At 32.2% G+C, this 12,545-nt stretch overlaps 1 protein-coding gene across 18 annotated transcripts in view; it reads left to right on the top strand.

The window, feature by feature from the left end:
- TRDN (triadin) overlaps positions 1–12,545 on the top strand; it is a 411,085-nt gene that overhangs the window by 78,506 nt on the left and 320,034 nt on the right. For all 18 annotated transcript variants that reach the window (XR_010727714.1, XR_010727713.1, XR_010727716.1 and 15 more), the window contains exons 3-4: positions 3,560–3,724; positions 4,759–4,791. Coding sequence is in view for 14 of the 18 variants with exons in the window: in XM_066248538.1 (XP_066104635.1) it covers positions 3,560–3,724; positions 4,759–4,791 (198 nt within the window). In the remaining 4 variants the exon portion in view is untranslated. The remainder of the gene's footprint in view (positions 1–3,559; positions 3,725–4,758; positions 4,792–12,545) is intronic.

Genomic DNA, 12,545 nt, shown 5'->3' with positions numbered 1-12,545 from the left:
GTTTCAGAAGATACAATTAAGAGTGACTTGAACACTAGAAAATGTTTCTTATCTCCTATAACAGAAGTGCTGGAAGTAGGGTGACTATTCCAAGATTGGATAATTCAATTCCTCAGCCATGTCATGGACTCAGGTTTTTGGGTTTTTTTTTCCTTTTTAACCTTTGCCTTTCTCAGTGAGCCTGCTACCACCCTCATGGCTATACAGTAGAGGGCTACCACAGCTCCAGGTTCTGTGATATTATACAACAAACTTCTTGTTCCCCATATTAATGGCAAAAAAAAAAAACCTTCCCAGAATCTCTCATCCAAAATCTTATTTTAGAACCAGATGCAAATTAATGTTTTTGTCCATTTGATAACAGTATAATGTAATAGTTAAAAGTCATGCTCTGCAGGGTACAAATCAAGCTCCATCATTTACTAGCTGTGTAACTTTATGTATATTATTTAAATTCTATGTGCCTCAGTGTTTTTAAATTTTAAACAGAGATAAAATAATATATCTACAACATTGGATTATTGGAAGAAAAAAGTGAGTTAATATATGCAAAGTTCTCAGAATGGCATCTTACCGGTAATATGTATTTTAATAAGTGTTAGCTACTACTATTTTTTATGATGATTCTCACTGTAATATTTGTAATACAACTCATTGAAACAGAATAGCTAAGAAAGTACAATTACCTGAGTATTCTTAAAAAAGAAGACATTAATAAACAGTTTCATTGCATTGTATATTAGTACCACTGATATGAGTTTGATGTGATGTCTGAGAGAAGGGATAAGAATTGACTTGAGGATTGCAATCTTATTTGTGCTATTTCTACATCTACATCTATTTCGGTATCTATATCATCTTTTTGAAGTTGTCCACATGGCTAAAAATGAGAAGCTGATCTTAAGCCAGCAACATTGACTTCATGAAAGTAGCCTGATTTGACTATTTTAGGACCAGGCAATATACATGTCTGCAGAGTTTATATAATGCATTTAAGCGTAAGGGTAATTAAACAGATATTGATTTTGTTGGATTTTATTGTTATGTTCCTCAGTGAACACTTAGAAAGAATGTGAATGGGGAAATGGTCTCAATCTACTGAGATCATAAAAAGCCCATTTGCAGTATTCTTCCATCAGATATAAAATATACTAGTGCTAAAAAGCCATAATGATGCCAGTACAATCCAGTTTCTTTCATATAATTCTTTTAAAATTCTCAATTACAATTATAAAATCCATTTATTTCCTTTCCGTAAGGTTTAATTTAACCACTCAGACTATCATATCTTGCTCAAATGAAACTCTCCAGAATGTAGTAAAATAAAGACCAAAGAATAAATTTACAATGACACTGAATCCTGGAGATAGGTTTCCCTGAGACCAGAGTTTTATAACTTGTTATTTTTGAATGGATTGTGAATCTCCTGAAACAGAGTGTAATATTTAAAATTTCCTCAGCAATCTTCTCACCCCCCCCATCATGGTATCTTACCCATCAGCATAAAAACAGAATATTTCTTTCTACTTTAACAGTGTCAACAACAGAAAAACCACTATGATTCTAGTCCTCCTATAACCATTTAGGAATCTCTGTCACTTACTTTACAATAAACTCTGTCTCTAAATTCTTCCCATTTGGTCTTGAGTGCATTCCACTGTAACTGCTCTTTGAAGATTACCAGTGTCATTCTCACTTGACCTATCATTACGTTTACCAGTTGATCTATCCTCCTCAAAACAATTTCTTTACTTGGTATCTATCTAGTACATCTATTACTGACACTCTTTTTCCTTCCTTCCTTTCAATCTCTCTCTTTCTCCCTCCCTCCCTCCCTCCCTCCCTCACTATCTCTTTATCTCTCCTTTTTAGAATCTATTGCTGGTTCTTCCCCATCTCTGACTTATTCTTATCTGCTATGTTGGAGTGCTCTTGGACCAACTCTCTTGTTGATCACATTTAGTATCATGACGTTTTCTCTCTCCAACTCCCAAATTTCTATCTTCAGCAAGGACTTCCTTTTTGTAGATCATTGAGCTATACATTATGATATATTGCCACATAAATGTGTAAAAGGAAAATTAAGTTTGACAAGTCTAAAACTCAACTACTCCCCACTCCAAATCCCTGCCTCTCTTCAGTCCTCCCCATTGTAGGCAATTGTACTTCCATTTTTCTAGTTTCTCATACCAAAAACCTTGGTATTATCCTGTATCCCTCTCTTTCTCTCACATCCTGCAGCCATACTGTAAGTCCATACTATTCATTCCATCTTTTAAATGACGTTTAGAATCTGACCACATCTTACTACACATACTGTTAAAACTCTGATAGAAATTATTGTAATTTTTCTCTTGATTACTGTCTTTGTCTCCTTTCTGATATTTCTGTTTCTAACTTGGCATTCTTTCAATAGACAACAGAACAAATGACATTATGTAAGTTGAATCACTTTATTTCTCTTCCAGTGACTTTCTATCACAGTCAGAGTAAAAGACTAGTTTTGGAGTACTTAACCTTTAGGTAATATAATATGTTGGTTTAATTCTAGTCTCTTAAGATATCAAAGGGAAAAGAATCTCTAAAGAGCTAAAGAAGTTTTTAAAATTAAGGGAAACAAAATCTAAGTTTTAATTACAAATTAATAAAAAATTAGGTGCAATATATACCATGAATACCATGATTCTAGATAGATCACCTCTTCAATCCGATTTTAAAGGCTATTCCTTTAAAATTTCTTCAGAGAAATTGTTATGTAATTTGAATGAGAACATTTTGAAAATCCCTAAAATGACTAATTACTTGCATTTTTAGTTTTTAATCTGTCTTCTGCAAACACTTTATAGCTCCTAAGACATAAAAAAATGAGATTTATAGACTTCATTTTGTTTTCTAATTCTATTCATTAAAGTTACTAGAAGTTCAAAGACTTTTTATTTTTAGATACTAGGTTATCTAACAAGAATAAGCCAGTTGAATCTAGCTGGAGCTTGATATGATCACTACTTTGACAATTTCATATTTTCCTGACTGTATCACAAATTATAATAAATGGACCTATCAGCCTTATTTTAGTCATGGCTTCTTAAATCAAGTTGGAATTTACTGTTTATCTGAAAATTTACAGAGCCATCTTCTCCATGATGCTGTTCAGTACAATATAGGCCAACCATTATTTCTTCTGTCCCTGGTCATCCATATAAACTTAGATTTTATATTAAAATTTGGATAACATAAGTATACATTATTTTAATTTATTCATATTTTTCCCCTTTGAAGTATATATATTAATACTTCTCAAGGGCAAATTTATTTTTGGTTACTTCATTGTATTTGGACTATAGTCACCCAATAATTTTCCTCTTAATTGAATACACATGAACACTATGTCAAAGGTGGTTTGTATTTCTGAGCAGAAAAAAAAAATTACAGCCAAGAGCTATTTAAATTTGTAAAATTAACATATTTACTAGTCAAAAGGACAAATAAGAAAAATTCAATTTTTCTTAATTTGAGGGGAAATTATTGTAAAATTTTCTTCTTTTAAAATTACTTTTAGCAAGTTCTATTTCCAAGATTGGCTCTGATCCTCTAAAATTCATACATCATGCTGTGGAGGACACCACGGACTGGGTCTATGGCTTCTTTTCGTTGTTGTCTGACATCATCTCGTCTGAGGGTGATGAAGAAGATGATGATGATGGGGAAGAGGACACTGATAAAGGTATAAAGAGCATAGAGACATATCTAATTGCTAGGGCCAATATTAGATATGTGTTAAAATGGTTTACTTAAGTTTAAATGCAAATGAGAACTTGGGTCTGTCTACACTAAAATATATACTTCTGAGTGCTCATAGAGAATCAACAAGATGCCAAACACAATAAATTGTTCTCATTTGGCTTCACTTTGTAGCTTATCCGCCATCATGGCAAAGATGTCTTAATTAACTGGTGCCATTAGAATAGTATTATGGTAAAGGATTTATTTTGCACTACTACAAACCCACAGTAGAAACATATTAATAAGCTTCTTTGAGGAAAAGTAGTAGCTATTTATAAAGCTTATCCTTAGAAAATTTGAAATAACCATAAAACTAACTATGCATATAAATGTGTTATACACATATGTATTATTCAAATTCAAATAGTGGAAAGCAATCTTACTAAAAATCATAATCAAAAGTATATTTATTGAACCAAATGAAGGTGTAGAATTGAGGACACATTCTAAATGTCACAATTATGCAACTAATGTATGTACGGTCTCATTATATTAATAAATAAGAGGAAATAACCTCAAGTCACACATAAATTGCTATTGAGTAGATGTCAAAAGAACAAAGCATTCTGAGTCTGCTTTTTAGTGACATTTTTAGGGACAACCTTAGTCATCAGACATCATGTGTTCAGCCTCGACTACCAGAAAAGCTCTTATTATTTTAGCCCTTTATATGACTTTGTCTGAATTTGTATGTGCTTGGCTCCCATGAAAGGTGGAGATGAACAATAGAAATTAATCTGATGTATAATGTATAATTTGGATAACAGCCACAACTTTACTGAACTCATAAAACTCTGTCTAATTAATGTACATAAAGTTTATATTTAAAACCTGAATTTGAGAAACTAGGTAATATAAAGGACTGTTATGGTCAAATATTATAGATTTTTTTAAAAATAAAAAAAAAGAAAATAGAAAAGTAGTATCACACTATGTTGAAAGATTTTTTAATTTGCTCTTTTTGTCTTGGTTTAGGAGAAATAGAGGAACCTCCCTTGAAAAAAAAAGGTCAGTTGTTTTTACCTTTGAAACAATTTTTTTCTCTATACTAACAATTTTCAGCATGACTCAAAAGGATTTTACTTGAGTTCAGCCTTAATTTCATTTTAATGTATTTATTTCCTGATTAGATCAAGATTTATAGTTAGAAAAAGACATTTTCAGTTCTTTCCAATCAAGATGATCCCATTTTATCTCAGTTGATTTTAGATTGATGCCTTCTTCAGTAGATGTGTGAATCCATCTACACACAGATCAATGTGTGTAAGTTGGAATTGCAAGAAGAAGGGATGGATTCTGTAGACTTGAAAATGGCCCAAGAAGATCATGCCCATAATCTTTATTCTAATCATGGCCAGATTTTTTTATTCTAGATTTTTATTTTTATTTTATTATTTGATTGTTTTGTTTTATTTTTATGGGACATGGTGGCTGAGATAGTGTGGAGGATAATAATTGTGGAGGCACAATTATATTCAGTCAGTATGTATCATGTACGATCCTGAAGAAGTATAGGTGTGCTTGGATGTGGTATAGAGCAGTGGTACCCAACCCCCCGGCTGCGAACCCTTACCTGTCCATGGGCCATGCGGTATGGGTCTGCAGAAAAAGAATAAATAACTTACATTATTTCCATTTTATTTATATTTAAGTCTGAATGATGTTTTATTTTTAAAAAATGACCAGATTCCCTCTGTTACATCCATCTAAGACTCACTCTTGACGTTTGTCTCGGTCACATGATACATTTATCCGTCCCACCCTAAAGGCCGTCAGTGAAAATATTTTCTGACATTAAACCGGTCTGTGGCCCAAAAAAGGTTGGGGACCACTGGTATAGAGAACTGCCTTGCAAGAATATCTGATATCCTTAGTGACTGAATGGGATGTTTACTAATTCAAAAATGCATCCAATAAGGCTAGAAAAAAGTGATATAGGTATGTGTAAGAGCCTCAGAAGGGCAGAGATTTTTGCAGGAAAGAGTAGAAATTACATCTGCAAGAGAGACAATAAAAAGCAAGGGATATTGCCCTGAGGATATCTGGTGTGACAGAGAAAATATCAATACATAAGTCAGACTGGGCGCAATTGCAATGTTTTAATTATTGCTGCATATTTAGCAGCAATATCTTGGGAATATTTATTCTACAGAAGATCTTGTTGGCTTCTTTTGCTAACTCCCTACAACAATTGTGTATACAAACAGTGAGATACAAATCTGGAGTTTCAGTATTGCATGAACAGATGATGATCACTTCACTATATGAGGTAAAATCCACTGTGTATATTAATTTGGAAAATATAAATTTGTCCAACCAAAGAGAGCTAAACCAGAGAAACACACTATGTATGACAAAGTCTTCAAAAAATAAGAATGGTCAGGAAGCTATGGAGAGGAGAAAAGACAAGTTTCTTGACTCACAAAATCCAGCATGAGAACCCCAAAACTCAGGACAAACTAGCAATCAAATCTAGGTTTAAAGATTCTAGATTAGCTTCTTTGAGGACAGACGCATAGTCTTTTTATATATGATCTCCAGTGCTTAGTACCTAGAACATAGCCAAAGTTTAAACTAATTAGTTACTTGTCATAATCTGGAAATAATAGCTTGTGTATGTTTATTCCAATTGGATATAAAAAAGAAAAAAACAAAAAAATGTTTTCTTACTTACACTTATAAATTAAATTTTACAAGAATATCATATTTGCCAAGTCAATATCTAGCATTTAATAAAGAATCTGTTCTATTCTTTTGATTAGATTTTCCCAGTGGAATTATTTAAAATTAAGCTGTTTAATTATTGATTCTTAAGTTATTGTCTTGATTCATCAAATCAACAGTAAAACTGCTAGAGTTATTTAGAATTCTTTAAAAAATGTCTATAACACTCACTAGTTAAAACACATTAAGGGATATATGTGTTTAAAATCATGTACACTAATATATTTTTGAAGAATTAGTAGAAGGAGAATTGATTTGAAAATCATATGAACATATTTTCTTAATGTTATTTACAAAGTTACATGAGAAAATGGACATTTAAGAAAACATTTATGTACTCTATCTTGGGCACAGAAGCTACATAATTAAAAACATTAGCTGAAGTGGACTAAAGAAAAGATATTTTATTACAATTTTATTTATTATTTATTTTTATGTGAGAGGAAGATAGACAGAGAAACACATTCTCACATGTGCCCCACTCAGCGAGCTCAGATGATCTGCCCATATGGGTTGTTCATTGCTTGGCACCTGAGCTATTTTTAGTGCCTGAGGTAGAGGTTCTACTGAGCCATCCTTAGTGTCCAGGGTCAACTTGCTGGAACCAATTGATCCATAGCTGCTGGAAAGGAAGAGAGAGAGAGAGAGAGGAGAGGGGGAGGGCTGGAGAAGCAGGTGGTCACTTCTCCTGTGTGCCCTGACCAGGAATTGAACCTGGGACATCCACGTGACTGGCCAACACTCTACCACTGTGCCAAACAGCCAAGGCTTAATTTTTTATTTATGAACTTTTGTAGAGTCATGGAGGAATGGGAGTTGTAAAGAAATGTGTAATATTTTATAAACCATTTCTAATAGTTATTCCTCATTTAAAAGCATATTTTAATATTATTATTGAGAAAGAGATGTTATGAGCTTGTCTTTATTTTATGATGGATTATGTTACATATTTTTATGTTTACAAATTGTGGTCCATAAAGTATTATTTTCAAAATCTAAAATACTTGTCTCTAGAAACATTTGATCTTTATTTGTCTAAATTACTCTTTATTAATGTCTGTAGCAATATTCTTTCTCATTCAGATATATTAAATAATTAGCTACATAACATTACTAAATTATAAGACAATGCATTATCCATTCAACTACCTTCTGTCTATATGAAGCATTTTATGTAAAGGCACTTAGAAGTGTTAGTTAAATTTGTACAGTTATTGCCATTTTTACCAAAATAAAGATTCAACCATATAGTTATTTATGGGTAAAGTTACAGTTCTAATTTGATGTGGGATAATTGAATGAACTTAAGGTTGCAGGATTTATTATTAAATAAATTATTAATATGGATGAAATTTTTGAATATGCTGTGCTTAACTTATGTTGTTCTATATAAATATAATTTTAGGGTATTAGATATAGTGTTTAGTGTCTTTATATTATTTTTGCATATTTATTTTTCAGCTTATCAAAATTTTAAAATATTAAATTCTATTACCAAACACTCCATCATGAGGCTCCACATGGCTGAAACATTATAAAATTTTATATTTTTAGTATATAATTATATGTATAAGGATACTAATCAAAAACCATTGCAAATCCCATTTCCCGGAAAAGTGATGTGCTGTGTATGGTAGGTGTGCCTTGTTTATCTGGAACAATCTTCTTGGATAGCATTCTTCATATGAGGGCATACACATCATGAATATGTTAACACTGCACTTTCTGAGTGATACAGAAGTGCAGATAGCGTTGAAAGAACCAAATTGCATTTGTATGCCTTCCTAAAATTGATCTGCCTGAGACCATATACATGGATATGATAATATTCCTTCTATTTTACAAAATAAAATACCCTCCTCCCATTTCCAAACTTCTAGAATGCTAACCAAAAACAACCATTGGCCTTCCATGCCCTGTCCTGCTTACATCTGCTAAAGAAGCATTGTGTTGATATGCACGTTTTGTGTCACTATGGGATGTCCCGAAGTCAGAAATATGGTAGAGTGGGGTGATCAGTGCAATGACAAATTTCATTTGATACCTTGGCCTTACATTTAGCTGAATCATGTGAAAGAGCGCATTGTTTTTGAGGGAGAAACCCATGAGAGCAAGCAAAAAGAGTAGCATTAGGAAATAAAAATAAAACCTAAAAATGGCTTATAAAAGTTTAAAATAAGCAACTTTTTAGTTATTCTCAACATTTGTTACTAATAAGTATCCTTGGCTTAAAAGAGAGCATTTTGAAACAACTGAAGCAGTGTAGGTTAGTGACATTGACTCTCTTAAATATAACTGGGATATTTTCTGAGACAATGAAGCTTAAGGATGCAATGAATAAAGCCATAGATGCCACTTATCTGTGATTCATTTCAGATTAAATTTGTATTGTTCAAAAATGAATTTAAAACATACTTAATGTAATTATGTTCTAAAATATTTAATTTACCATAATTTAATTATAGTCAAACCACATCATATTTCATTTAATAGAAAATGCTTAGTATTTTGAGCCTCATATTGACAAAAATTAAATTATATACTACTTGCAGAACCAATTCACTAATATATACAAATATATATATAGTACATTATATATAATTTATTCATTTAGCCATCAACATAAAAAAATATTTAAAGCTTTATGCATCTTATAAAGAGATACCTTTTTAATAAAATTTTGCTTTTTAGGTTTTATAACTTTTTATGAAGATTTGTAAGACTCCTATAATCAAAGGATATGAAGGAAATTTTAAAATTTCAAAATATAAATATTTTTTGCTAGAAAAGTATGATGGTGTAATAAATAAAAATATATAGTCCCAGAATAAAGTTTTGTACAATGAAAATATTGAATAAAAGAGATAAGGAAAATATGTAAAATTTTAATATTTTTAAAAGAGCTTGCTGTCTTATGAATATTATAAATTGATAATAAAGAGCTTCAAAATATAGTCAATTCTGATTTTTAAATAAATATAATTTTAAAAAGGATATAGCAATTTTATTTTTAAATGTCAAATTTTACAATAATCTGTAAATTATATGCAACTTTTTAAATTATATTTTAGAAGTTACCTTCAAAATATGGAAGATGCAGAGTTTTGCAAAATATTTGAGATTGTCAAAGGCAAAAACTGAAGTCAGTTTAATAAAAAATAAATGTTTTCTCTTTTTTTGGATAACCTTAAGACCCTGAGAACAGAGCATGGAGGCCCAGCGTTCCATCACGGTCAGCGACGTGTGTCCTTAGATCATCACTGTTTAGGGACACTGGCATATTTTATCCTTTCAACAAATGTATTTTTCAATAATTTTTTATTTTATTTTTTTTGACAGAGACAGAGAGAGAGTCAGAGAGAGGAACAGAAAGGGACAGATGACAGGAAGGGAGAGAGATGAGAAACTTCAGTTCTTCATTGCAGTTCCTTAGTTGTTCATTGATTGCTTTCTAATATGTGCCTTTACTGGAGGCTACAGCAGACCAAGTGAGCCCTTACTCAAGCCAGTGACCTTGGGCTCAAGCCAGCGGTCATGTCTATGATCCCATGCTCAAGCCAGATGGGCCCACGCTCAAGCCAGTGACCTCGGGGTTTTGAACCTAGGTCCTCTGTGTCCCAGTCCAATGCTCTATCCATTGCTCCACTGTCTGGTCAGGCTATTTATCAATAAATTTTTAATTGTTTTTATGTACCAAACAATTTATAAGTCTTTGCTTACAACATTATTAAAAGCTGATAGTGTTAGTTTGTTAAATAAGACAGTAAATAAATAATTATAATAAATTTTTACATGGTATTGTTAATAAAGTTAATTATCCATTACTAATATCAGAATCAATGGAACACTGGATACTATAGCCAAAAAAATTAAAAGTAAATAACAGCTCACCTTATTTAAAATAGTGCACTGAAAAGACCATTATTCAAGATTTTGATAAATAAATGATCAGTTGATATAGTAAGTGAAATAAAACAGTTTGACTACTGCATATTTGATAATGATAAGGATGATTATGTGAGGTGATCATATGCAAACTGAACTGAATAAGGATGAATTGCAAATACGTAAACTCTAATTTTCAAAAATCATATTTTTAATTCTCTTAGTTATTCATAAATGTTCCAAGTCAAAATTAAAACCAAGTTCATCAAATATACACACACACAGAACTCAGTATTCTTAAAACAAAGTTAAATGTCTAGTCATCATAAGCATCTTAAGATTTTTTATTTCTTTTTAAAATAAAGTACTGGTTTCTAAGACATTTAATATGATTTTGCTTTCAAATTGCTCTATTAATATTTAAGTGATGCTGACTTCTCAGTTTGGGTAAACAGCCACAGAAAGTGTAATTCTTTAGTGGATATATAGCTTAAAAAATTTTTTGTACTAATATTTCCAAGTACAGTATGATGTATGTCTTTATCTTCTTTTATAATTTATTCTTAAACATCAACCTATAATAAGTCTATACAAAAATAATTATTATGGCATTTATGTTCTTTAAAATATGTAATTTTAGGAGACAATAATAGGCTCTTAAAAATTAATTTTATATTATTGTTTCCTGACATCTATTTTATTTATTTAATTAATTGTGTTTACATAGATTCTAGGGTCACCCCGAATGCATTCCCCCTCCCCCCTATTCCCCTCAACATCTCCCTTGCCCCCCTCCTTACAGCGCCCTCCCCCCTTTTCTTCAGGTTTACCCCTTCCTATCATCCCCTTTCCCTCTGTCCTCTTTTCCTCTGGTCCCTTTGATCCCTCCTCTGTCTCAGTTCCATTCCTCAGTTCTCATTATTCCTTGGATTCCTCAAATGAGTGAGGTCATATGATATTTTTCTTTTTCTACCTGGTTTATTTCACTCAACATAATAGTTTCCAGGTCCCTCCATATTGTTGCAAAAGGTGATATTTCCTTCTTTTTCATAGCCCCATAGTATTCCATTGTATATATGTACCACCGTTTTTTAATCCACTCATCCACTGATGAACAACACACGATAGGTGGTGGTGAGGATGTGGAGAAAGGGGAACCCTCTGCACTGCTGGTAGGGATGCAGACTGGTGCAGCCACTGTGGAAAACAGTATGGAGATTCCTCAAAAATTAAAAATAGAACTGCACTTTGATGCTGACATCTAGTTTTAAAGTTAAGAAAGAATATCTTTAGTCATTCATAGGTTTGCTCATGTTTTTTTGGGAGGGAAAAGCTGGTCTTTAAATAGGGGCATGATATCCTTATGTGTTAAATCATCTCTTGGCTAGAGGAAACACCAGAGACTTCTCTGCATTATGTCAAATTTCATTGCTTCCTAACTCCTTGCTCTTTGAAATAAGTTTGAACAGGACTCAAATACAAAGGTTGCTCTTCTGTAAGATTATACCTGACACGTCAATGGCAAAGAAAGTGTCTCTTCTCTACTTAGAGCAAAACAAATTACATTCTCCTTATAGTTGTGTTTTTAAATTACCCTAAATCTTCTTAGGTCAAAAAGAACCCAATAAATGTAAAATCAGCTTTTTTATTGTGTATTTTGCTCACTTTATTGAAATCCACAATAGCTTATTGCAGTCAGGGTAAATAAGAAAAAGTCAGGACATCTGAGCATCATAAATATTCAAGACTTTAGGATTAAGCCATTCAGAAGATTGCATCTAGTCATCGGGAGTAAGATAGATGGACAAATTCCCTTGCCAGAGATTTTGTTGCATCTATCTTTTCTGGCAGCTTCAGTGGTTTACACAAGGCTGAACTTTAAGTGTCCAAAATAATGGTGAGTGAGGAAAGAAGGTAGAATGGAAAGGTGACTAAGCCTGTTAAAATTCATAGCCTCAGAATATTGGTTACTAGGTTGGTCCTAGTTACATTGTTAAGAAGATACATTTATTTTTGGATCTCTCTAAATAAGTCTAGATCAGAGCTCAGCTTAGTAACTGCACTGTTGCATATTGTCCTGAGGTTGGGCAGGAACTCAGTGCTTTCCTCTCTGCTTTTCTTTCCTAGTATTGATCAGATCAAGGGTGGCAGGG

Source organism: Saccopteryx bilineata, chromosome 12 (genome assembly GCF_036850765.1).
Source record: "Saccopteryx bilineata isolate mSacBil1 chromosome 12, mSacBil1_pri_phased_curated, whole genome shotgun sequence".
In the NCBI taxonomy this organism is placed as follows: domain Eukaryota; kingdom Metazoa; phylum Chordata; class Mammalia; order Chiroptera; family Emballonuridae; genus Saccopteryx; species Saccopteryx bilineata.
This window is presented reverse-complemented; position numbering and strand designations above follow the sequence as displayed.